This window comes from Argopecten irradians, chromosome 7 (assembly GCF_041381155.1).
Source record: "Argopecten irradians isolate NY chromosome 7, Ai_NY, whole genome shotgun sequence".
NCBI classification, from domain to species: Eukaryota; Metazoa; Mollusca; class Bivalvia; order Pectinida; family Pectinidae; genus Argopecten; species Argopecten irradians.
Genome location: NC_091140.1, coordinates 18,792 through 44,911, shown reverse-complemented (window position 1 = coordinate 44,911; position 26,120 = coordinate 18,792). Strand labels below are relative to the sequence as shown.

The 26,120-nt window shown below is 34.6% G+C and overlaps 3 protein-coding genes across 6 annotated transcripts; 2 read left to right on the top strand and 1 right to left on the bottom strand.

Moving 5' to 3' along the window:
- Window positions 1–2,326: 2,326 nt before the first annotated feature.
- On the top strand, window positions 2,327–11,645 carry LOC138326969 (uncharacterized). Of its 4 annotated transcripts, XM_069272933.1 has the most exons (5): window positions 2,327–2,367; window positions 9,233–9,357; window positions 9,615–9,925; window positions 10,222–10,348; window positions 10,953–11,645. In XM_069272933.1, the coding sequence occupies exons 2-4, from the start codon at window positions 9,278–9,280 to the stop codon at window positions 10,341–10,343; spliced, it is 513 nt and encodes a 170-aa protein (XP_069129034.1). In that variant the 5' UTR covers window positions 2,327–2,367; window positions 9,233–9,277; the 3' UTR covers window positions 10,344–10,348; window positions 10,953–11,645. The 4 variants fall into 4 exon arrangements, 3 of the variants coding, with proteins under 3 accessions (XP_069129034.1, XP_069129032.1, XP_069129033.1); XR_011208994.1 differs by lacking the exon at window positions 10,953–11,645 and having other exon boundaries at window positions 9,615–9,920; window positions 10,222–10,588; XM_069272931.1 differs by lacking the exon at window positions 10,953–11,645 and having other exon boundaries at window positions 10,222–10,588.
- Window positions 11,646–12,056: 411 nt separating this feature from the next.
- LOC138326726 (uncharacterized) lies at window positions 12,057–16,140 on the bottom strand. Its single transcript, XM_069272743.1, has 5 exons — window positions 16,008–16,140; window positions 14,578–14,692; window positions 13,882–14,017; window positions 13,416–13,580; window positions 12,057–13,062 (listed from the first exon to the last, which is right to left on the bottom strand). The coding sequence occupies exons 1-4, from the start codon at window positions 16,067–16,069 to the stop codon at window positions 13,489–13,491; spliced, it is 405 nt and encodes a 134-aa protein (XP_069128844.1). The 5' UTR covers window positions 16,070–16,140; the 3' UTR covers window positions 12,057–13,062; window positions 13,416–13,488.
- An 8,530-nt stretch (window positions 16,141–24,670) lies between these two features.
- LOC138326763 (uncharacterized protein KIAA1958-like) lies at window positions 24,671–25,180 on the top strand. The gene has a single exon (XM_069272768.1). The coding sequence runs from the start codon at window positions 24,671–24,673 to the stop codon at window positions 25,178–25,180; it is 510 nt and encodes a 169-aa protein (XP_069128869.1).
- The last annotated feature ends 940 nt before the right edge of the window (window positions 25,181–26,120 follow it).

The following is a 26,120-nucleotide window of genomic DNA, read 5'->3' as shown; positions in this document are numbered from 1 at the left end:
TTCCCAATGCAGTGAGAAAAAGCCCTGTATTTACAACTGGAAATTCTTAACACTCCCATTGAACTGGTCCTCATTCATGGATTTAAGTAAAAATTTATTAATATGTAAGTATGAATAGCAGTTTTTCTGTATATATTGAACACTATATTTATAGTGATCATGAAAGTTGTGGACATTTTTTAAACATGATGTGGTTGGGTTTCAGTTTCGGCCTACCAATTATAATTCTAGAGCAAACTTTTCTTTGTATTTCAAACATGGATCAATACACCACATATATCTGTAAGCAGGTCATAGTGATACCAATTACAACTTGTAATTTTCATACGAACCCAGGTTTTATTTGGGAATATAAATTAACACAACTTTTAATGCATATTGAATGCATATTCAGAATTGTCCCTTTTTGAGAGAATATGAAGCCATATGTCAGGATCAAATTGAAATATTATGTATCATACATTGGGATTTTTTTCTTCATTTCATTGTAGAAGCTTATTACTATACATTTTTGTTTAAAAACCTATTTTGTTCACCATAAAGGTGTGTTAATGTGTACATAGGGAATTTTTGTTGGTAATTAAAAATATACCATTCCGAAGATTTGGTTGAATGATGACATTCAGGACTTTTCTTGATTGAATTAAAATATAAGCTTCCTTCCGAAGATTTGGTTGAATGAACTGTAAAAGAGGACTAGTTTTATTTTAACCTCCAATAGTAAAAGAATAGGACTACCTTCCGAAAGATAAGATAAGTTGTAAGAATAGGACTACCTTTCGAAGACATTAAGGATAAGTCGTCAAAGAATAAACTACCATGTTTGAATTGGGAGTGCTAGTTTTATTTCACCTGAAATTTTTTGTCAATAGTCATAGCAGACCTGATTTTTGTATTCCTGTGTTAGAATCTGTAACATGCTGAAATGGAAGGCTACAGAGTTTGTTCAAATTAAATATTTACCAGATTAATTAAGGCCACAGTGTCAAATGGGTTATAATTTTCAAATGACTACTCTATCAATAATTGACTGGCTTGTAGCCATGTGCATGGTACGTCTATTATGTTTGTAGCATGCTGGGATGAAGGGCTACTAATTATAAGTTTGATCAAATGAATGACCTAGACCTTTATTCAAGGTCACAGTCACAAGGGTCAAATAGACTAAAATCGTAAAATGACTTTAATCGCGCGATATTGTTTCCTAAGCTGAACCGCTCTTTTCACGACAATCCTCCATACAGGTGTCGCGCACTATAGTAGTTTAATCAACAAAATAGATCCAATGATCTGTAACATGGTCCTTCTTTCGCGTTATATTGTCATGAATTTCCATACACATATGCACTGGTATACTTATGTCTCATTTCATATGCATATGTGGATACTTAAGGTTTGCCCTTTCGGAGTATAATTGCCACGAGTTATCAATTCATGGTCCTTAGCGTCTATCTCTTCATTTTCTATTCCGCGACCCTCCCTCAAGGTGTCGCTCAAACTTGTTTGATTGGAGAGAGTTAGACGGAAAACTCTGTTAACAAGCAAGCATGGTTTTCGCCTTTCTTGATCGCAAATGTTAACAAGGGCTAAATAAATCATATCATCACGCTTATTTTCGCGATTTGGGTAATAAGGAAAACTAGTGCGATATATTTTTTTCTGATAATTATCATTGTAATGTTAATCTCAAGAGTGTTCTATCGATTGAATTAATCGTGTCCAGCTGCGAAAAATTATTAAACGGTGATTATTTTTAGGTCAAACAGGAAAAAATCGGACATTTTGACCACTGGCGCTTTCTGTTTTATTTCGTCCCTAGTGGACAATAATTTATAACTTAACCAATATTCAGAATCTTTTCTTTTTCTAACATATTAGGAAATAGTCATTGTTAGATTCTGAAACAACAAAACGGTTATTTCTGATTTTTGGAAATGTATACATACAACGACCACAATACAGCCATTGATTAATGGTGTTTGCTATTTCGCAGGTTCTCGGTAAATTTCCAACAACAGACGAGATATTTCGGGGTCCCCAGGACGCCTTTCCTTCTGAGCTATTCTGAACGATTGGACCGGCAAATGTACCATTTAAAAATGAGTGATATTTTTGAAATTTTCCTGTAGAAGTGACTAAACATTTATAAAATGAGTAAATAATGTATGCGCCTAAACATCAAATTTATGTTACAAAATGCCGCCCAAAAAGTGCAACAGTGAAATGAATCTATTTGTACTGTCTCGAACGCACAAAACTATGGCGCAGACTATCGCGCCCCCTATAAGGAATGTGTATTGTTTGTATCCGGTTGAGTAAAAACGTTTGAAGCCGCCTTGATGTTCAAGTTAAATCCGGCATTATCAGGTAAGGTAATTGTTCATTTTACTTGTTATAGACATCAATATCATTATCGGTGGATATTAGGTATTATCAGATATATTTGATTGTTTTTGTAGGCCTGCAAATATAACGTTAGGTACTGTTTACAGTCTGTTTATGATCACCATATCGCGCGAGTGACTGTCTGACAACAGAACCATGCATGTGTTCTAAATCGTGGCTTAACAGCACGTAAAACTGACAACTGTACCGACTTTGAGGCAGATTGCCCGTTTGCAATATATGTATCTCCTAATATATTGTTTGAGCATATGATTAAAATTGCTAGTAGTTAAACCATAAATGTCATGCACATATCGTTTCGGTAGTGCGTAGGCTCACATGTAAACGTACGTACGTTAGCTTCGTTTACATGTACATTTCGGTACATGCGGAAGTCTTTTCGGTATCATAAAGTGAACAGGGCGAAATGACTTTCAGAAGGTACCGAAACGTCTTTGAGTAATCTGAATATTAGACAACTAAAGAAAACAAACCAGAAAATAAATGGTAACAATGGTAACATTGTATGTTTGACAATGGTAATGATAAACATTGTTACATGTAGTATGGACATTTGTATGACACTGCAGTTTTACATGACACATAATACATTGCTTAAGGCTTAGGTTACTGTACAGGACATGAGGTGGGTGAGGTCAATCATTGTTTATGAAATAATCATTTCACAATTTTGCTGTGTTGTGTATAGTGATAGACTAACTACATTTGTACTGCGTAATACATTATCGGTTGCCGACAGGACAGCAACAGATAGACCCATGTTGTGAATAAATATTAGTATACATGTTTTAATATCACTTGGACCCATTAGCACTGTTATATACGGTTCCATGTACATAAATGTTGTAAGACGACGTTCTGTGGGTCGTTAGATATTGAAATTGAGTCTGGATGTTGTTTGTTTATATCTGTTGAACGTCGAAATCACAAGCCTGATTTCGCCCCACTACTACTTACATTATAACAGAATTGAAACTAAACAAAGTAATCCCAATTTTGACCCAGAGCTTAAGCCCTGGCTATTCTCTCAAGGATTCAATAGATCTAGAATTAAATAAACAATGTTCAAGAAAATTTGTAAGATTTTTCCTTGTAAAGGAAGTTGTTGATATCTTCTTGGTGCCCCTTGGACTCTGATCTGGTGGTCATTTATTGAGGTCAAGGTGCACTTTAAACTAAGCACCATGGATGCCCTTTTTTCCTGCAGGGGGCGTAGGAATGTGGGGGGAGGGGGGGGGCAGGGGGGGCAAATATGTCTTTTTGCCCCCCCCCCCCCCCATTTTCGCTGAGTGAAATGTTCTAAAAATTCACATTTGAAAGAAAAAAGGGTCCCTACACATTTTTGAACTTTTTAGAAAATATTTCGCTGCACGACGTCACGTTTCCTAAAACATTCAAGCATTAGTGTAATGTTCAAACCTTTAATAATGAAAATTCAATACACACGAACTAGACTAAAAATGTCCATCAAGGAATTATACTATTACAAAAAAATGCTTCTTAAAAGATTTATTTGTTTATTATGTCTTAGCAATACAAATCAGTTGATTATTATTTTGAGGTACACAACAATGTGCCGATGTGTGAATCCGGTATGTTCAAATTCCTTTGAACCCCCAATAAATATGTAATGCTAATGAAAAAAGTAAATCAAGTATCTACTGTGGGTGCGAGGGGGCGCGGGGGGGGGGGGGGTGTTATGAAATTATGAAATATTGAGGACCTTTTGCCCCCCCCCCCCCCCCCCCCCCCCCCCCACTACTGCGTTTCATCTTCCCATACGCCACTGTCCTGTCAGAATCACTGAAGTTTTGACTATGTTTTGATTAATACTAGTTATGTGATAAACTAGAAATCTTACACTCATGGCTACATCATTTGAAATTTATTAAACTTAAATTTATAAAATTTGAATATACCACGAGCCTTTAAGGATATTTTGACATTTTATTTCCAAAATAACAACAGTTTTCTGGGTTTTTTTTAAAATATCATACAGTGTCTAGGTAAAAGGAGACCTAGTTATAACACTCACTCTATACAGTAGTGAATGTCAAACTTGTAACAGCCTCATCAGCTTGAGAAAGGTTTTCAAAATGTTTCTAAATCAAAAAAACAATTTTAAAAAAAAATCTTGATACTATTGAAAGCCATTTCGGTTAAGGTATATGACTTTTAAATATATGATTTGCTTGCTGTTGACATTTTTTTTCATCTGTGATGAATAACACTTGGAAACGGTAACTATTTTAAAATTACTAGTACCTTATATATATATATATATGTAGGTAATCTTCCTCAATATAAAAATTAAATATGATTAATAAAACAAAAGACTGAAGTATGAAAGATGTACCAATTAAGTAATTCATTTCTGCGTATGAATAAAAGCTACAAATAGATCCTTTAATGTGATGATTTATTTAACTGATTTTTCATAATCATTCAGCAGTATCAAGGATTTAAAATAATTTAATTACCTGGTACCATATGTGTTCCAATTAGGATGTACAATTCGGATGTAGAATAGAGTTCTCTTTTTTTATTAGTTTAACGTCCTATTAACAGCCATGCAGGGTCATTTAAGGACGTGCCTGGTTTGATGGTGGAGGAAAGCCGGAGAACCCGGAGAAAAATCACCGACCAGCTGTCAGTACCTGGCAAATTATCCACATAGGATTCGAACTTGTGACCCAGAGGTGGACGGCTTGTGGTAATATGTTGGGACAACTTTACCACTTGGTCACCGTGGCCCCACGAATAGAGTTCTCATAAAAGGTCTCATAAATGTTATGATAATTAGAAAGATTGGCACCCTAATATAACTCATTATCCTAATTGCCCAAACATGAAATTCGAATTAGCATTATACATTTCCAAGGCATTTCTTGATTAAAGCACTTTATTGTTAAATCTTATGCAAGTACATGTATGATCAGTTGCATGTATACCATCAAACAACTGACTTACTTGTAAAAGGGTACGTGGGTTTTTAAATTAAAAACTTTAAATATTCTTTAAATGTTCATATGAACAGTTTCCATTGGGATTGGGTAAAGGGAGGTAATTGGCTTATTATTTTTTAAGGTATATTTTCTAGCAAAATGCTGCATATCACTAAAAGAATTGCAAAAACAAAGAAAGATGCATGTTTAAAAATTTTGGATTGAGTATTCGGTCAGACCAATATTGTCTATATTTTGACATTTTTTTTTTATCTACATGTGGAAAAAAAAAACAGTTTCTTATTGATAAAATGGGGGGGGTAGCAGAGACTTTTACATGATTATTCGTGATGTACATGTATAATTACATGGTATTTTTCAAATCTTTGATGCCGTGTCATTATGAAACGATATAATCCATATTAAATGAATTCTGGTTATTTTATTTTTTTTTAATATTTTTTTTATTTTTCAAGACATAATACAGGCATATACACATTCACTCCGACATACCATATACATTATACATGTATAGATAGTAATTGCAATCATATGAAGTACATACATACATTTATACATCTATTACATAGATTTATACATTTTCTGGTTATTTTAACTTGATTATAGCAGTAGTTTTATTTTGGGTTTTTTTTCTCTGTAAAAAAAAACTGTTTAACATTTCTTGTTCTCTAAAATGTATGTATTTGTAAGAGATTGAGTGCCAGCCAGGCGATATTGTCTATTATTACCATTTTTTTTCCTTTTTTTTCGATAAAATGGGGGTAGCTAGCAGAGACTTTTGCGATGATTATTCATGAAAATGCATATTCCAGGCAGCAATAGCAATTATGATGAACTCCTTGCTTAATTGTATGTCATAGGGACAATTATAAAATGCCACATTCAAGTTTTAAGTCTCCCTTTATTTAAGAAAATAGCAGAGTAATAGCCTAATCCTTCTCCATACGCCAGGGGTTACTATCACTCAGGGGTTGGTTTGAAGTTGGGTGTCACTTTCTCTCTGTAATCTTGAAAGGAAGTCTATGCAGGACTCAGTTTTGAGGTCACCTGAGATGAAGTCTCCAGTGACCTAATCTAATTTTGCAGAGAGACCTTTCAAGGCCAAAGGTCAATCAAAATTCAGTGAATTATATGGTCCCCTAGGAACCTGAGGGTTGGAGCAAAAAAAAGGGTCAATTAGGCTAAAACTTCAACAATCTTCTTCTAAAATTCAAGAAATAGTGGAATCAAATACTCTTCATAGATGGAATCACGTGGGGAGGGGGTCAAGTTTACTATAGTTTATTTAGGTAAAACACATTTTTGAGCATTATTTGGTCATTTGTAATAGAAAATTAATCAGAATTATCAGTATGAAATGGTCAATGGATCATATTAAACATATTTCCCCATAACTGACCCCCAGGGGCCTGAGGGGTGGGGCTAAAATGGGTCAAATAGGATAGGCTTAAACTTCAAAAACCTTCATCTAAAATTGTGGAAATGGTAGAATCAAATACTTTTCATAGATGGAAAGGTCTTAAGGTCCTTTACAATGATTATGAATTATATATGAACCTTGGGGTCTCATGTTTTCCCCTCGGGAGGGGTCAAGTTTACTATAGTTTTTATAGGGAAAACACATTTTTGAACATTATTTGGTCACATTTGTAATAGAAAAATGAGTTCAAATGTTGTCAGAATTATCAGTATGATATGGCCATTGAATCCTATTAACACATTTTCCATGACTGACCCCCAGGGGCCTGAGGAGTGGGTCCAAAAGGGGTTTCTTTTAATTCATAAATGCTTTTTAAAGATTTGAACCAACTTTGCAATGTTCTTTCTGTATCAGAACTCAGGTGACCATCAAGGCCTCTTGGGCCTCTTGTTTTCTTCTGAACTGCATCCAATTTTACTAAGAGATATTGGTCCATGGGTGGATATTACGTCAGTGATAGTAACCCCTGGAATATTGAGGATGTAGCTAAAAAATGATTTCTGCAAGCCTGTGATTGGTCAGTTTGTTTCTTCTGAAGTGGCTCCAAGTTACTATGAGATATTCAAGAGTGGATATTACGTCAGTGATAGTTACCCATGGAGTTAGTATTGAGGATGTAGCTTAAAAGGATTTTTTCATTTTTTAATTACATTCCTTTATTGGTGTTTTTATAGACAATCAATTATAATGTATCTTTCAGGTTAACTGCCAGTATATATTATACAATGAACTACCAAGGTTGTTTAAATAAATAACCTTGACCTTTATTCAAGGTCACAGGGGTCAAATAGACTAAAATCCTTAAATGACTTCAAGCTCTGGTATATTTTTAGGTCATCTGACCCGAAGGTTCAGGAAGATCTATTGTCATCATGCATCGTCCGTCATCGTGCGCCGTCTGCAGTCTGCAGTGCGAAACTTTTTCATTCAAATGAAAGGCCCAGGGTACTGATATTTGGCCTGTAGCATGCTGGGATGAAGGGCTACCAAGTTTGTTCAAATGAATGACCTTGACCTTCATTCAAGGTCACAGGGGTCAAATAGGCTAAAAGATTTTAAACAATTTCTTGTGAATAACTAAGAGGCCTAGAGATCTGATATTGGGTCTGTGGCATGCTAGAATAAATGGCTACCAAATTTGTTCAAACAGATGACCTTGACTTTCATTCAAGGTCACAGGGGTCAAATAGGCTAAAATCTTTAAACAACTTCATGTGAATAAATAAGTAGCCTAGAGACCTGATATTGGGCCTGTGACATGCACAGATGAATGGCTACCAACTTTGTTCAAATGAAGGACAATGACCTTCATTCAAGGTCACAGGGGTCAAATAGGGTAAAATCTTTAAATGACCTCTTGTGAATAACCAAGAGGCCTAGATATCTGATATTGGGTCTGTCGCATGCTAGAATAAATGGCTACCAAGTTTGTTCAAATGAGAACCTTGACCTTCACTCAAGGTCACAGGGGTCAAAAATGCTAAAATCTTTAAAACGACTTCTTCTCAAGAACCAAAAGTCCCCAGGGTACTCATATAGGGTCTGCGGCATGCTTGGATGAAGGGCTATAAAGTTTGTTCAAATAAATTATCTTGACCTTCATCAGGTCAAATAGGCTAAAAAATTTGAACGACTTCGTGTGAATAACTTAAAGGGCTATAGAGACCTGATATTGAGCCTCTAACATGAATGACTACCTTGAGACTGGAAATTGAATTTGCAGCATGGTGGGGATCAAGGGACCTCCATTCACGGTCTAATTCATTAAATATATCAGGACCTGCACTTCTTCTAATAAATGAGTTTTTTTGGATTGCCTTAACTGTTTGCCACTTCTTTATTCTTTGAGGTGTTGTATATTGTGCCAATAGTCAGATGACCGTTAAGGCCCATCGGCCTCTCGTTCATAACCTAATGGAATTGGTCCCGTTTAAGGGTAACAACAAGACTTATCTTCCCTTTCTATTCTCTTCATTTCATCCGCGACACTCCTTCAGGTGTCGCCCAACAAGTATAAAATTGGCACAGGTCGGTTGTGTTCTGGTACTTTTTGTTGCTCACGAAATCATTAACTTAAATTGTAACCACGTTAACATCAACAGTACAGTAACCACAGCTACAGTACATTATATATGCAAGAGTAGACCGTAGGCTTATATCCCATCATCATAATCACATTACCCATAACAAATTAGCTATTAAAGTGGACGAATTTTAAATATTCTCCTATTTTGTGAGGTTTGTCAACAGAACATGTGATGTAAAATTGCAAACTTTGCTCACTTGAGTCTATTACTATTACAGTAACCCTGATTTTTTTCTTGCAATGCTGTGATGCATTCCTTTTAAATAATTAAATTTATTGTTCTTATGTTCACAGATTGATACAGATGTCACCTATTGCACAGCATCAGTATTAGCTTCCATGAAAAAGCAGAAATACAGAGTGTACATTTGTTTGTACCAAGATAAACCAGCCCATACCCACTGTCAGTGCCCCATAGGGTAAGAGTTTTGTTAAATGATGTATATTACAGCAAGTACATAGATCAAGTGACATATGTTGTACAAGAAGCAATTTCTCACTTAGCTGTAGACTCATGGGTCATTGGTTAATGAAGGGAAAAGGTCCCTAAATTCAATTGTCATAATATGTAGATATGTAAAGAACTCTCAAGAAAGGAAAATGATTTCAAAAAGTGGACAATTAGTAGTTACATTTTTTTTCAACAAAAGATGAGTATTTTCCCCTTGTTTTACAGACTTGCAAGGTGCTGTAGCCATGTTGGCGGACTTTTATTTGCGCTGAATGACTTCAACAGGGAAGTGGCTATACAACAAAGCACTTTATCATGTACATCAAAATTGTCCAAATGGAATGTGCCTAGGAAGCTAACTATGAAGCCATGTCCTTTAAGAGACCTCAAATTGAACAAGCCGACTCTTGAACCTGAAAAACCTTCAAGGACAGTTCTCGAGTTCGATCCTCGGCATACATCTGACAAGATGTTGGATTATAATCACTATGCTGAGAAAATGAGGGAGCTGCGTTCCATTTTTCAAACACAGTTGTGTATATACATATTTATTTAATATAAAAGAATATAACACAGTTTAAATGTGCAAGCATTATTCAAGTTTATTGATCAAAATAAAGCCAGCTTCATTTTTTTTTTACTTTAACACACATGTATTTATACAAAGACCAATTCTACAGAAATCAACATTAATTAAAATTGATTCAAAGTTTTATTTTTTTAAATTCATTTGACAATTTAGACAATATGAAGTTAATTTCATTCTTTTGTGTATGTATATGATAAACTGAGTGTTTACAGGAAATTCTTATAAAATGTATTGATACTGCAGGTATGGCACACCTTGCTATCATACCAGATAGTGCCCCAGACTTTCTGGAGGAGGAAGAAGTGACTACCACAAAAATGAAATGGAAGCCAGGCTTTAACAGCTTATATACACAGCTAATCTAATACATGTAAGATCTATGTGTCTCAATTAAGTATGCTTAATGATAATTTAGCAGAAATATTAGGAGTATTCAGGAGTATGTAGAAAAAAATACTCGACAGCAAAGAGTGAGTGAACTTTGGCTGGATCTCCACGAGGGAAGAATCACAAGTTCCCGCTTTGGAGATGTTATGGCATCAGGACCATCACCTAACAGCCTCATTAAGGAGTTGTTAAATGGGTCATCTTTGAACAAATCATTATATTACATAAAATAATTTTCGAAATATATTTCTTAAAATTTTGCTACCTAAGATTTTTGAGTAAAGTCAAGTGTGTTGTGTTTATTATCCAAGATATTCACCTACATACAATGTATAAGCTTTTTGTGTATTAGAGCGCCAGATACACATGTAAAGCTTAAACAGTATACATGTACATATTACATCTTATGTAATATATAATGTAATTAGAACTGCTGTTTTTCTATTATCTATGAAATAATTGAAATCTCACAATCTAATTCAAATTTATGTAATGAAGAAAAATGGCATAATGTATGTTTTATTACTTTGCACTTTTTCACTTTTTATTCATAATAGATTTAAGATTATTTCAATTACAATCTACAGGTACAGTACAATACCACCTTCTGTCCAATGGGGAATAGATATGGAGCAGAGAGCAAAGGTTGACTACATGGCAGTAATGGAATCATTTGGTACTCCCATACAGATAGAGGATACTGGCCTGTTTCTTCTCCAATCTGCTGCGTTTTTAGGAGCAAGTTGTGACGGCAAAGTTATCGACCCCTCCATGCCAAGTGAATATCAAGAAGAAGTATTGGAGATTAAGTGTCCTTTCAGTATAAATGGACAAACAATCTGTGAAATGGAGGTTCTTGATATTTTAGAGAAATTTCCATCATTTTATATGAAACCAACTGAAGAAGGCTCAGAACTTGATAAGTCTCACAAATACTATGCACAAGTACAAGGAGAAATGGCAGTGACTGGATTGCCATGGTGTGACTTTGTAGTTTGGACCAGTGCAGGGAAAAACAACATCTGTTCTCAGAGGATTCAGTTTGATCCAGAATATGTTTTTAATATGCTTCCTAAGCTTCAAAACTTTTACTTTAAGTTTTTATGTAAAAATTAAAACTTCATACATCAGTGTTATGTTCACTGCAATGTCATTTATTGGCAGTTTTTATACTACTATATAAATGTACATGAAAAGTAGTGCAGCTATTGTGACATTGATCACCCATTTCCTATAAATAAAAAAAATGTTAAGGCGTAAATGAATGACTTTTTTGGAAGTTATATATGTACATCAAAAGCTAGCATCCTGCGAAGGTTTCATGGTGTAAAATATGATAACATTGCATGATTTATTTGTCAATATAATCACTGTGACTGTAAAAAAATGACATTCATGTTTTTATATAACATGATATGAAACAAAATCAGACAGTTGGCTCCCTTCCTCTCAATGATATTGGGCTGACTATTTATACACATATTCTGCTCTTATCTTGGCCAGGATAGTGTGATTTACTAATTATGGTTTATAATATACATGTAAATATTAAATGCCCTGATTTGTTTATAAATATCAATATTTGAACTGTAAAACATTGAATTATTTATTTTGTCAATATAATCACTAAGAAAATCCCATTCAATTTTTCTACAACATAATGTGAATCAAAATCAGACAGTTGTCTCCCTTCCTCTCAATGACATGGGGGCTGACTATGTTTAAATGACTATCTTTTAATGGGGCGAAAAACACCAATTACCGAACTCAATGGCATATTTAGGATTCTACAATTTTATCTGCTGACAATATGAATATTATTGATCTAATTGAAAGCAATGCCATTTTTAGTTCAAAACAACAGAAAGATTATTTGCTGTCGGTAACAAGAGGAACATCAAAATTTGTAACCCAGCAAGCAACCTGTAAGCACTTGGATGAAATAGAAAGTGGTAATACACCATCAAACAAATGAAAATTCTTGACTCTACCGATGCTTCTTTCAACGTTTATTCTTACTTGAGCGATTTCTTGGGTTTCAAACACTTCCTTAATTGTAAATTGATTACTTTTTCCTTTAAAAGGTGGTATGTTTAAAGTGCAAAGCCTTTCTTTGAGCAAATCTGCAATTGTAAACCCTTTGCCTGACATAACATTGTCCCCTGGTTCTAACAGATCAAGAAGTTCACTTTCAATAACAATTTACCTGTCAGAAATTCTACCACCCCAAGCCTCTGATACAAATGAGATGACTCCGGAGGGAGTTATACCTTTAAACAATTTTAGAATATTATGGTGCTTGTAATTTGAAAATGTTAAATTTTGATTGATTCAACTAGAAGATCTCTGAATGAAAATTTCAGTACAGTCTAAAATGATACGTACATTTTGAAAAGGCTTGAATACTGATGGAGTTGTTTTGTTTGACAAGTTCTTTAGATGGAAAAAACATTAATCAGTTTCAATTCTTCATACAAAAGACATATCCAGGTCACAAACATATTAGAAAAAGTGGTTTTAGAAATACAAAATCTGTCTGATATATCCTGAACAAATAGTCCAATTTTAAGTCTGATCATCACTGCAAGAAACTGATCATTTAGAGGAACAGATGTCTCCATTGGTCGCTGCCTGTCTGTTGTTGCTGGGTTCTTTCCTCCCCAAAATGTCATTTTCTCTGCTTTTGGTAACAAATAACTGTAAAAAAGATAAAGGGCACAATTTTTTTAAATTTAATTTATACATCCAAATAATGGAAAAATGAATGCAGAAAATGATATGAATTCACTATATGGAGATAAACCTAGCAGCCCATTTTTTAGTCTTACCAGTAATAAGATGCACATGTACATTTTGTAAATGGATATCAAAGATTGTCAGAACAATTTGCATTAAGATACTTGATGATGAGGGTAATTCACATATTAATTTTATTACCAGGTATGAAATACATGTATAGAAAATGAGACTATGGGAATTTAACTGATGGGGTAATATATCTATATGCTGTTTGTAGTTCTACAAATAAGCCTATTGTAGCAAACACTTACTTGAAAAGCGAGACAAAGACAGCAAATTATGGCAGTCCTGTGTAGAACCTGGTAGCTTTATCATCATCTTTAATCACAACCGTTTCACTTCACTTCTTAAATGATGAATTTCTTCCCTCAGCTTTAAGTTCTCCTCCAGAAGGGGGTCATCTTCACATTGTACACCTATTTACAGTTTACACCATAATAGTTAGGGGAGGTAATTAAGTGAACTAATGAAAATACAGAACAATTATACATGCACACACAAATTTAAGTTTAAATTATAAAAAAAAACTTTATGAAATGATTATCATTTGTTGAAAGAAATGAAAAATAAGACTTGACACATTTATTTATAGGTATAAGTAGACCATGGATTTCTGTAGTGTACACAAGTACAAATGTACTCAATGTATTACATATTCCTAAAACGAATGATCGTCCCTGTATTCATCACCAATACTATAAGATGTGGTTTCCATACCTATGTTTTCAAACGTCTTCCTTTCATCAGTATTCTTTTGCAACGCATCAGCCATGCAGTAACTGTGTATTGACACAGAAGCTTTTAGCATATCTTCTACCATTTGCTCCTGTGCCACTGCAGCTTCCTTCAGATTCTGAAATAACAATAAACGTTAATTCTCAAAGTTTGCACCATAACATAGTAACCTAGTATTGGAATAAGCCTATATATACCTTGATCTCTGGTGGTTTTGCTTATCATTTTATTAAGTATAACTCTCCACTCTATTTTACTATACAACCCTTATTAAACTAGACAAATTAATTACACTATAGCCTACCTTTTGGCGTGACCACGGGAGCATGTAAATAGCATTAACATAATATTATTGATTTAGTTTCATAACTGTACGTCATATCCTATATTATTACTTTCATGATATGTTGTACTGATGGTCGGTGGTTTTTCTCCGGGTACTCCAGCTTTTCTCCACCATCAAACCTGGCAAGTCCTATACATAACCCTGGCTTCGTGGTTAATTAATAGTACACTTTTTTTTTTCTTTATGGCTCCATAACTTAGAAAAAACCATTACAGTCAATCCTTAAATAAGGCTATAATAACGGTATATAGCTATCGAAAGGGGGGAACAGTGCAAAGAGTGAAATCAGCACCTGTCATATAGATTGGTGGCATGGTCAACTTACTATTTACCTTTGATATATCCCGGCGAGTGACACGTTCATGTCTTCTTTCATCTACTGTCTTCTTTTTGTAACGGAATACTGATGGCGAGTAGTCAATGTAATCCCGTTCATCTGAGTGCCACCTGTAATATGATTTATGGAAATGTTCAATTTTAGTCAATTTATTTTTAGACTGGCGCATATTATACTTGTAAGTATATATGGTGTATATTCATGAATACACTAGCAGCTATAGCCTTAGGAATCTGTCTCAGGCTATGTTGACCAAGCAGATGTACAATGAATGTGTTGCCCTGTGATTATCTGATAGGCTTATCGTGATTTATTACCTAAGTTTAATTTATGTGTATCGTGATTGTAAATACTTTGCAATGTATTATCATTAAATGATCATTGATGTATTCCCTATAAATCTGGGATTGTCAAGGTATATGGGGACACTCCCTCAGTACTCTTACTGAGTGCTGGGTCACACTTAGCACAGGCGTCTGCTACAGTATTATGTGAGCCTAGTGACCAGTCATCATGTACCTATATTGAAAAATAGATTTAGTAAGTAAATAATACTTGATAAAATGTAAAGCTATACCCTGTGGTTGGCTCCATGATGACTCACTGATTAAAATCCTTTCCCTTGACCGCCCAGCTGGGTCCATATACTATATATAGCTAGGGGCCAATATATCTAGATATACTGATAAGAGGTCTAGATGAAGTAGCCAAATGCCAGCATAATACTGGTACATGTAACACACTGGAGCAGAACTTAATTAGTAACATTCACATAGGCAGCATAAATTACAAATTACCAAAGTTTGCTATATTGTAATTATTATAGAACTTAAATAATGTATGATTTGAAATATGTATTTATTTTATATAAATATATTACGAAAACTGAAGTTGATTGTTTTGGATATAAGATATAATGTCGATCGAATCTTGCAAAAAGACTTAATTTCGCTACATCAAAATATTTGGATACTACATTTTTTATTTTTTAAACTTTACAAAGACATATTTTGCAGAATAATGTATCAAAATTAACTTTATCTCTGACAATTAAGTTCATATTTGCTGGCCTCTCTTGCTATTGATATTGTTAAAGGAACATGAACCTAAATAAACCATGTCAATTTGAGTAAAATACAAATTTAAGACGTGTCAGATACCTCACTAAGTAATATATATTAGTTATTGTGCAAATGTGTAAAACTAAATAATTAGAATGGAAATTCCATCTTTCTGTATTTTGAACCGGCCCGGTCAAATTTTCTAGACTGAGTGTGATAAAAATAGTAGTGTTGGATTTTAGTGACCTCCCACAATGCACTGCACAAATTAAATGAATGTAAACAAAATGGTGGGTCAAAAACGCGGATGAAGCGAACACAAACGAAATCCGAAAGGAAACAGAGTGAGCAAAGAGTCAGTAACCTGGGCGATTGGGAAAGTAGGCAAATATGAATGGATCGCTGAAATGCAAGAGACGGGAGCATCTTCCCACTTTATACTTGCGTGATGTACATATGTTCAATGAGTCAAGTACCTCCCTTCGCGGTGCCTCGTCGAATGAAAAGTCTCGTTTGACTGTTTGACTTATCGTTGTTACGCTTAATACAAATTGCTATATAACACATTTTAACAAATATGACTTAAAATGCATTTGTCAACCATCATAAATAAGAATATAATCTTAAAATGTTGAAAACAAATATCCCTTGTCATGTCAGCAAGTTTATTGTTCATTATAGCCTCGCTTTCGGCCAGCATTCGTTTTGTGTTCCAAAAATAGAATATGACGGTCTATTTTTATCATTTTTCGGGGTAGGTATTCCCCACGTTTTCCTGTCGTTTTAGATAACCAATCGTTGTAATAAAATATTCAATAAACATATAAAACCATATCTAAGCATACAGAACAACTTATTTAAGGTTCATGTCCCTTTAACTGGAAATTACCTGGTACGTATTTCATAAGTAACAACAATACTCAAAATAGGTAAATACTGTTTGTTTGGAGACCAATCTTAAATCTAATTTATACAGATCTATCTAAGTAATTCTTAGTCAATTTGCTGGTAAAATTATTTCTTGTTTTTAACTATACTGTATTTTATGAGTGCATTTCTTTTTTATCATATCTTACTATTCTGTGACCTATTTGATAAGTAATTGATTGCTGTATAGCATCTTACACTTGTTGTTTTCCTTTTCTAGTATTCTGTGAAGACGGTATTTTGTGATTTATGTACTATGACTTACAAATGTATTTTAGTTGTTATTTTACTAGGGGATATCTTGAAATATTAAATGACCATTTAAGTATATTGCAGTAAAACAATTACTTGAAAAATTCTTGTAAAACCATAAGAAAAAATCTTTCTGGATAATAAGTAAACTCTGTACCCGGTTTTTACACAAATCTGTACTAAGTAACCTTTCCAGTAAATAGTTCACTTGTTGTAAGTAATTCAGACAACGTTAAGTAAATCTTAAGGAATCATCTAGTAATTGCGGTAATGCTAAGTAAAACTTCAGTAATATATTTACTTGATACAAGTAATTTCTTATTACTAAGTAATATGTTTTCTGAATGTAGTATAGACACGATTGCTAATATGTTAAGTTCGACAATGAAATTAATGACATCATAATGGTGATTAATAGCATTGAAGTATTTCGTACCATACGGGTACATGAGTGCAACTGCTTCAAACATTCGCAGTTACTGTTGAAATTAATAGCAATGCCCAAATATGCTACAAAAACAAATACGTGTGAAGATATCTGTTCAGATTTTGTCGAATGAAGTCAAAATCGATGATAATTTTAATGTATATGCAAATGTTTGTTGCAGTGGCGCGATTTCTACTATGAGTTCAACCTGGAACGAACATTAAAAAACTTAAATCACAATAATTATAAAACACAAACGTAATGAAGAAACTGATATTCAAACTCCTACTATTTGGATTCAATTCGGCACAAAATTCATAAAAACCAATACTGTTGTAGATTTTGTCAATGTGCTATTGAAGGGATGACTTTCGTTGTCTAATCAATAGTTCTGTCAGTTCAGATCTACGTTACATCCTGTATAGCTGATTATTTATTTTTTTAATTTATTGAACTTTGCCAGAAGCCGTGTTTTGTCCGCCCGTCCGGCCTGGTCTGGGTTCTATTTCATATACGTTTTAATATCTGGCATGCTCGGTGTACCTAGGGGTCGCCTACCACAGCTAGGTCAATATTACCTGTATTTAACCTTTGACATCATTCTCAATAATGAGCATAGTCCTTTCAACAGCCAGGGTGACCATAACCAACACCGACCTTCTGAGATTACACTACAACTCTCTCACGAGGGCACCAAAGGAATTAAATAGATCAGCAATTTTGGAATGAGTTCATATATACTGTAAAGTCCAATCTGTTGTGAATGTGTAATGGCAAGAATAATGAAGGAAATAGCATGGCTTTCGTCTAAAGAATCATCATATATATATATTGTAGTATCCTGTAAACTTTGATGTTTAAACTAAACATTTGTACCGCGTTATGATGACAGGGATATCGAGAATTTGAGGTATCTTACAACATTTTATTGGTACACTGTATAACTATGAACAATAAACAATACATGTAGAAAGACGGATTCTGGTTGTTTTATATAATCCATACATCCCTTGACGAAAGTTAAACAAAGGTAAAACTTATTGGCAATAAAATAAAATCATATCAGTTCAATAGAATAAAATCGCCTCAAAAACACATTGAGAGTGTTAATATCGAGCACTATTATTGTGTTGGAATTGGTAGATATCCCAGTAAAATGAATGGACATTCGTATTCAAACTATTCAGAACTGCGACATAAAAGTGTTCCTCTATGCTACAGACTCACTGGTGACTACCTAGAGGTTAACATCACAAACACATTATTACTAAACCTCAGGTGTTAACAGTTTATTTGTTTTCCCTTGTTTATGTAGAATCAACTGTTGTGTTGGAATACGTCTTGCATTCATTTCTAACGAAACATATATTAATTAGCCTTAACTTTATATGTGCCGCATTTTTATACTCACTAATCATTATAAGCTTTCAATATAATATTCATCACCAAAAGCTACCAACATTTTGAAAATTACAGTACTTTCAATGCATTGGTTTTACTTTTAAAAATACAAATAAGAGCAGAAAATGCTTTTTAGCAATACTGCTAAAAATAATTATATGTACATCTATAGTGAAGCGAAACGAATACCTACTGTCAGACTATGAAGCCTAATTGTGGTCTACAGTATCATTTAACATTTTCCTGTTTTTTCATTGCGGTTTCGTATTGGCTTTGCACGGAAAATTCTGGTCTTTGCATGTATTGGCTCTTTTCACGGATAAACATTTAGCAAACCCGAGGACATCTGTCTCAATAACACGTGTGTAAAGTGGTTTTGTCTGCTTGAAAGGTGGAAGGTTTTTACTTATTGATATAGACCTCCGAACCAGTCGGCTTCGGCGATCTTATTTTCGCCGAGTGGTTAGAAACTGTACCATGCTATACCATGTTTTCTCGTGATATAGATTGTATCTATCGTTTCGTCATCCCATTCTTCACTGTGACGAAACTTGAATTGTTTTTCAAAAAATTGTATCGATAACAAGATACAACAGCCATCATAGGGAGTCACTTTTAAACAAACCTTAAACATTACTATTTAGTCAATATGATAATTTGTTTAATATATGATTTAATTACACTGCAATTACCATTGGTCGTATTACTCTGAGTCACATTTAAAATGAAGAGTTACACATTCATATACAAAACACATGGCGCCTAACGACAGGATGAATACGATTTGAATAATAATTGTTTGGAAATGTTAGCACGCAGATGCTGTGATAATCAGTTATAAATATATATATGCTTTTAATTCTGCTCAGTTAAGGAGGTGTGTGAAGGAGTATTCCAGGTTGTCTTCCTGCTTGACGTCCGTGAATATATATATATTTTTTTATTTTGAGTTTTTGCTGTCTATATATCACATGTCTGGATACCAGTTCACAAGGTACATCACGTATTTAATATTACAAATATTACATGGAAACGATTTGTAAGGGTTCCATTTTCAGGCATTTACATATCCAGGACAGAGAGATATCTGTGTTACTTTTACGACGTCATTGTACCAGTAGAGAATCAATGCTTTGTATCAAGTGATGTATTCCAACGATTTACTGACGAGATGAATGAATTAACAAAGTCGATCTTTGATAGACATGGACCTGCAGCAAACCGTTCAAAGTATATGGCGGGTGATAACATAAATGTCGAAATTGACAAAATGAATGGTTAATTATACCAAGCCCCCCCAGCAAAACGTTGGAATTTGAAAAAAAATATGTCATGACTGTTAGATGATTATTCTCTCACCCACGATCAGTGTTCATTGTCTGGTCTTCTGTAGTGCTTTCACAAATATATATATCTAATGCGTTGAAAGAATTACTTGGTGTTACATATATATTACCATCATACATTACGAGAACGGTTGTATCAATTCAGTTCTAAGGACAAGCAGTCATATCGTTGTAGAATGATACTCAGGCATCCTTTTGTCTCATGCTTTGTTTGGATATTTCATTTAAAGCCTGGAGGTTGTTCAAACTATTTATATGAATATTGAAAAATATATTTCTATGAAAGTTCAATTCTATTTCAGCATGGATATTTTCCCGACTTTTTATATGCGAGTTTATGATTGTAATGCAAAGGGATTCCTGAAAGTAAAATGTAAAAAGAAATCCTGTCACCACAAGCCTCAATATGAGCAGTTCCATGACAATCGACCCAGGTAGCGAATTATTATAAAATCGAAGATTACAGAAGATACATCAATATGGACATTTATATCATGTTTGGGGTTACACCCTACTCCAGAACTCCTCAGAATATTATGTAATTATCTGTGTATCGGTTAAAAGTATATCAAATGACAAAAAACATAGCTTGCGTTGTGTTCCTCGCGTTCCTGTTCCGGTCTCGGAGACACCACCAGACGTGACTCAGCATTGGTTTACCATCAGGCCAGATAGAGCGTCGAAAATGGATAATCACAAACATTCCTTACGTCGTGTTCCTCACGGTCCCGTTCCGAATTTGGAGACACTAGCAGACGTAACACAGCATTGGTTTACCATCAATATGACAAAAATCAGATAGAGCATCGAAACTGGATAGTCAAAGGTATGTCGGGTATCTGCTACGAAATGTTCGGAGACATCAGTGGGGCACAGTCTATCAATGTTATCTTTGAGCATTGTCAGAAATAATGCCAATGGGCGATTTGAACGTATGCAGTTTTCAACATTTAATATTTTATGTGTTTGGACGCAGTGGAGAGGTTGTTGGTTTCGACATATAGCTGAGAAGTCTGCTAGAGCACATAGTTTATGATATTTGATTGATCTATTTACCCTCTTATTATATTTGACTGATCTATTTATCATCTTGTGTTAAGGCCCGGGCATACTTGCGCTTTTAGTGCACCGTGGCGTATTTTAAACATGTACGAGGAAGTAAAGGTACGCTTTGATATAAGAACGTTATAATAAGTTGTGATACACTGGATAAGATGTAGTAATGTGGGTATTACTAGATTCACTTATGTAGGTTTCACAATAGCGTCCTACGCTGTCCTACGCTTCGATACACTCATTTTAGGAGTTAGGTTAGTGACATAGTTAAGACCTAGTCATACTTGCGATATTTACGTTCATTGCATTCTTGACAGTTGGCTTTCCCATACGTCCGAGAGCAAATGTTGAACGATTTTCAATACGCTGGCGGAAATCTATGCAGACACATGAGTTCCTGGACTCAAAGATAAGGAACCGAAGTGTACATTAACGTAACACAGTGTAGGGCAACCTAGATCAACGTCGAGTTCTGCGTGTCCCTGTGTGTCAAAGTGTATCTCAGTGTATTTCTACCACTAACCGAACTCCTAAAATAAGCGTATCAATGCGTAGTATCAGAACATACATAAGCGTATATCTAGTTAGGAATACCCACACCATTGCACCTTATTTAGCGTGCTTAAACTTGTCATACTGTATCATAGTGTACCAAGACGTTCCTATAGAGACTATAGAATCAAACCTAAAATAGATTTCTTGAAATCCCCTTGTGGGCACAAGATTTCATAGTGAGGTGAAAGTTTTGGAGGCTGCTGATTGGGTATTCAGGGCGCATCAGTTCCAAACGTTTAATATGTGGGTTTGGCAATAAATTCCGATGTTAAATTATTTCAAGTCTGTTTCTGACAGAGGGAGGTAATCAATATTGGAATTAAAAAAAAAATATTGGTCAAATTTTGGTGCGGAATTCAACATAAGATGGCATTCCCAATATTAAGGTCTAACATGATGGTAGATCTTATTTTTTATTCAGAGGTATGTGATAGGAAACATAATTATATGACTTTCTTTAAAATTAGTTACGTGTGGCCAGGCTTAAAAACTCCATTTAACCTTGACAGTGGCAAACGTTAACATTGTCGTCTATGGGAAATCATTTGGTTTTGTAGTCTTTATAGAATGACAACAGGATATGACGTTTTCGTCATTCATCGTACCTGGACACCATTTTCCTGAACCCAATCTGCATATTTTTGACTGGAAATGGAATGTTGATGGTATTTTGCATGTACTTTATACATATTTGATAATTATATTTAATACGGGGTCATTTCTGTCTCAATAACAACACTGTTATTTGGGGAATTCTGGAAAAAAAGTTCACATCACACATATATTGTTAAAGACGCTCCACCGCAGACAGAGCATAAACGATATTCATCATTTGAACAATAATTGATAATTAATCGTGTACATATATGCATATTTAACACAAAATATAATATGAAATAGTTTATTTCGCCTTTGGTGCATCCGCAATCAGTTCTTCATTCCATATAGGATATAGTGCCACGGATTTTTTTCGGGATGCAATTAATTTTTTTTTCATATTTTAAACTTTAAGTAAAATTAGAAGCTCTAACTTTTCAATAGTAGTAATGGTGTTAAGTAAGTAACTTTTGTAACTGAAGAAAAATACTAAATCGTCTGCTCCCTTTTTTGATAGTGAAAAAATACCATTTGTCAGCGGTGGAGCATCTTTAATAAAGCTAAGCAGATGTACCAATATCCCTGAAAGTGACTATACAGGAGATATTTTTGTAACGATTATGACACCGAGGCTTAACGAATCTATCACCAATACGCGTAGTGTTTGTAAACAAGAACACGTGCTACAGAAATTATAAAATGTGACGTACATTTGTATTTAAGTGTTAAAAGGTTATTATAAATGTGAGATTTTGCTCAAACGATGAACAGGCGTGTAGTTCACGTGTAAACGTAATAGCACAAATATAAAAAAATTATTCAAATTGGTCAGAGATGTGTACGCCATATTTAAAACTTTCACAAAATGTTTACTGTAAATTCCTTTGAGACTTCAGTGTTGCACACCGTTTAGTACTAGGGTCCACCAGATTTTGGTTTGGATAAGTCTGTAACTCATTATTCGGGGCTATTGGCGCTCTATTGAAAAGTTTGGTACAACCCTTTAACGCTTTCTGTAACTTAGCTTTAGCAGCAAGCTCTGTTCGCTCATAATAATAAAAAATAAACAATGCAACAAGATTTTTTTTTGCAGATAACAACATGTAGTTCACCTTGAAGATGTCCGAAAAAAATATTTTGACTTAACCCAACCTATTTATCGAAAAGAGTTTTGAGTGGATGTGTGGCCGTTAACAGTGCCACAGATTTATCCATATGGAACTGCCGTCAGCCTTGTTTTGCCCTGAACTGCCTTCAGTTTTACTATGAGATAGTCCAGGAGAGGTTATACGTCTGTGATCAATGTAGTAATCCCTGATATATCGAGGATGTGACGTGTTGTGAATCCCCTTTCATGGTCATCAGAAGAGGAGAGAGACAAATAAAATAGTTGATATTGCACAAATTATATACACCGGGGCTAATCGTACAAACCGGGCTACGCTATTTAAGCTCGTGGAAACACTTGTCTTACATAGAAAAATAGCGTATGTTATAAATATTTGCTCGGTGTTCAATTTACCGTCAAGAATCTAAACATTCAAGTTGCCCACGGAACAGTAGGTAGAGTTATTTCCCTTCCTCCAGTTGTTGGCTAAATCTATCTAAGATAAGATATGATAAATATAATAACTATAAACTATGGTCGAAAACACCACCGGTGTTTTGTAAGTTCCACGGCGAAGTGTATTGCATTTAGAAACAAACACATTATCTAATTTAGATACAAATGTACATTTAACCTCCAAATCTCGATCTGGTAATTATGATTTTTTAGGTGTTTATGTTGTCTTTTACTATTCGTTGATTCGTTTGTTCATTACCCCTTTGTATGTCATTGCACTACTTGCGGATAACAGGAAACACATTATAATTACGGGGATTATATGTAGAAACAAAATGAGTTACTCTGGTCAATTTACATATGCATGTATTAACTTATGTAAAGGAGAATGTCCTTGAGGACATTCTCCTACTTAAAACATAACCCGCTCTTGCATTAACACATAGCATACTCTCGATAGATTTTGAAAGCTAACAATGCATGAGCAACCAGTCTGGAATGATATTGGACTGGTATAGGTAAAACTAGGATCAAAGTGTGTTCAATCAACCATGAAGATTTTTGGACAGGTAAAGGTAACAAATGTTATATATATAGTATCTGCATGAGTATTTCATGCAATGTCGCTCTGTGACTTGCAACTGAGAGTTTTCAATTGCCCATTTCTGAGGTGAAGTTTGAAGGGACAGCATGTCTGATTCCGATTCTAATGCGATTTTCATAACCCAGTCAACATTTGTGGAGAAATTATCTACAGATCCCGATACCGATGCTGTTCTAAGTGATATATTAGACATGCAGGAAAATACGCAACCAAATTTTAATTTAAGAAACAGCATTTTTTCCGATATTTCTTCAGCCGACGATGAGAGTATTGTTCAATGTTCAATGGAAATGGAAAAATGGACAGTCGTTTTAGAATTCCCTTAAACACTGTGGATCTACAAAATATGGTTGATAGTGGCAAGTCAGCAAAAACTGAAAACAAGACTCGCTGGGCTATTAACCTGTTTGCAAATTGGCAGAAGGAGCGCGAACGTGTAACGAAGAGCAAACAGTATTCGAGTCCAATTCTGGAAATGAAAGATTCCCTCCTGAATGAAGCCCTTAGTTTCTTTATTGGTGAAGTAAGAAATGAAGCCGGCTCAGATTATAGACCAAACACCATGTATGAACTGTTAATATCGATTCAACACCATTTCCGCACCAATGGGAGATTCGTAAGCTTTTTAGACGACAAAACATTCTCCGGACTGAAAGCTGTTTTAGATTCTAAAATGAAGGAATTATCAAAAAAAGGAATCGGTCTCCAGCGACGTCAAGCAGATATAATCACCCAAGAACAGGAGGAAAAACTGTGGACAAAAATATTTTGGGTTCAGATAGTCCTCAACAACTACTGGATACCATGATTTTCATGATAGGCTTGAATTTTGCTCTGCGAGCAGGTCAAGAACACAGGAACTTGAGATATGGAGAACATTCTCAAATCTGTGTGAAAACAGATACTGAAAACCGTACATACTTAGAGTATACTGAAGATGTATCCAAAACAAACCGTGGCGGTATCATGCATAGAAAACTGGATCCAAAAGTTACACGGGCATATGAAAATCAAAAGCAACCAGAGAAGTGCATCGTGAAACTGAACACAAAATTTATTGCCGCCAGGTAAGTTATAAACCATTCCCATCACTCACTTGAAACCTGCAGTTTATTTCGTTTTTCAGTTTAATTCTAAAACGATTTAAAGTAGATCATAATTATATAGCTGTAAATATTTGTTAAAATGGTATGTTAATTCCTCCATCCTTATCCAATGGGGACAACCTACGTCATCGGAAGGGATATCGGGCACACAAAAATAATGAAAAAACGCCCGCTTCAAGATGAAAATCGCCTGAAATTATGACATAAAAGCAATGCATCTTCTAAACCTATCGCGCGTCAAAGACAGTGTATTGTTAGAGACTCTGTGAAACTATAAGATATCGTCAAACTAGCTCAGATAATGCAAACACCTCGACACAATATTTTTCGACAGCAGGGATATCGGTCACATTTTATTCAATAAAACGTAACAAGTTGTAAAAAAATAAATTTTGCTGCCACAAAACCGTCCCATTTACTAATATGTAATATATGACTATTGAAAGAAAATATTTCATTCATTATATCTTGCTTATATCGGTGCTTAATTGTAAATTATGAAAGAGTGATATCGGTCACACTTAGAACTTTAGGGGTAACGGTCACATCCAAAATTACGAAAACTGAATATTACAGCATTGTACATGTAGTCGTTATTTACGCATTCATGCAACTCCAGTGGAAAAGCGCCAATACACTTTT

Excerpts from the sequence above, each read along its gene's own strand:
- LOC138326726 (XM_069272743.1), bottom strand. The coding sequence starts at position 16,069 with ATGCTCCCGTCTCTTGCATTTCAGCGATCCATTCATATTTGCCTACTT. Across the intron at positions 14,018-14,577 it reads CTCGCCGGGATATATCAAAG|AATCTGAAGGAAGCTGCAGT; the intron begins GTAAATAGTAAG and ends TTGTTATTTCAG. Across the intron at positions 13,581-13,881 it reads GAAGACGTTTGAAAACATAG|GTGTACAATGTGAAGATGAC; the intron begins GTATGGAAACCA and ends AACTGTAAATAG.
- LOC138326969 (XM_069272933.1), top strand. The coding sequence starts at position 9,278 with ATGAAAAAGCAGAAATACAGAGTGTACATTTGTTTGTACCAAGATAAA. Across the intron at positions 9,358-9,614 it reads CACTGTCAGTGCCCCATAGG|ACTTGCAAGGTGCTGTAGCC; the intron begins GTAAGAGTTTTG and ends CTTGTTTTACAG. Across the intron at positions 9,926-10,221 it reads CATTTTTCAAACACAGTTGT|GTATGGCACACCTTGCTATC; the intron begins GTATATACATAT and ends TTGATACTGCAG.
- LOC138326763 (XM_069272768.1), top strand. The coding sequence starts at position 24,671 with ATGGACAGTCGTTTTAGAATTCCCTTAAACACTGTGGATCTACAAAAT.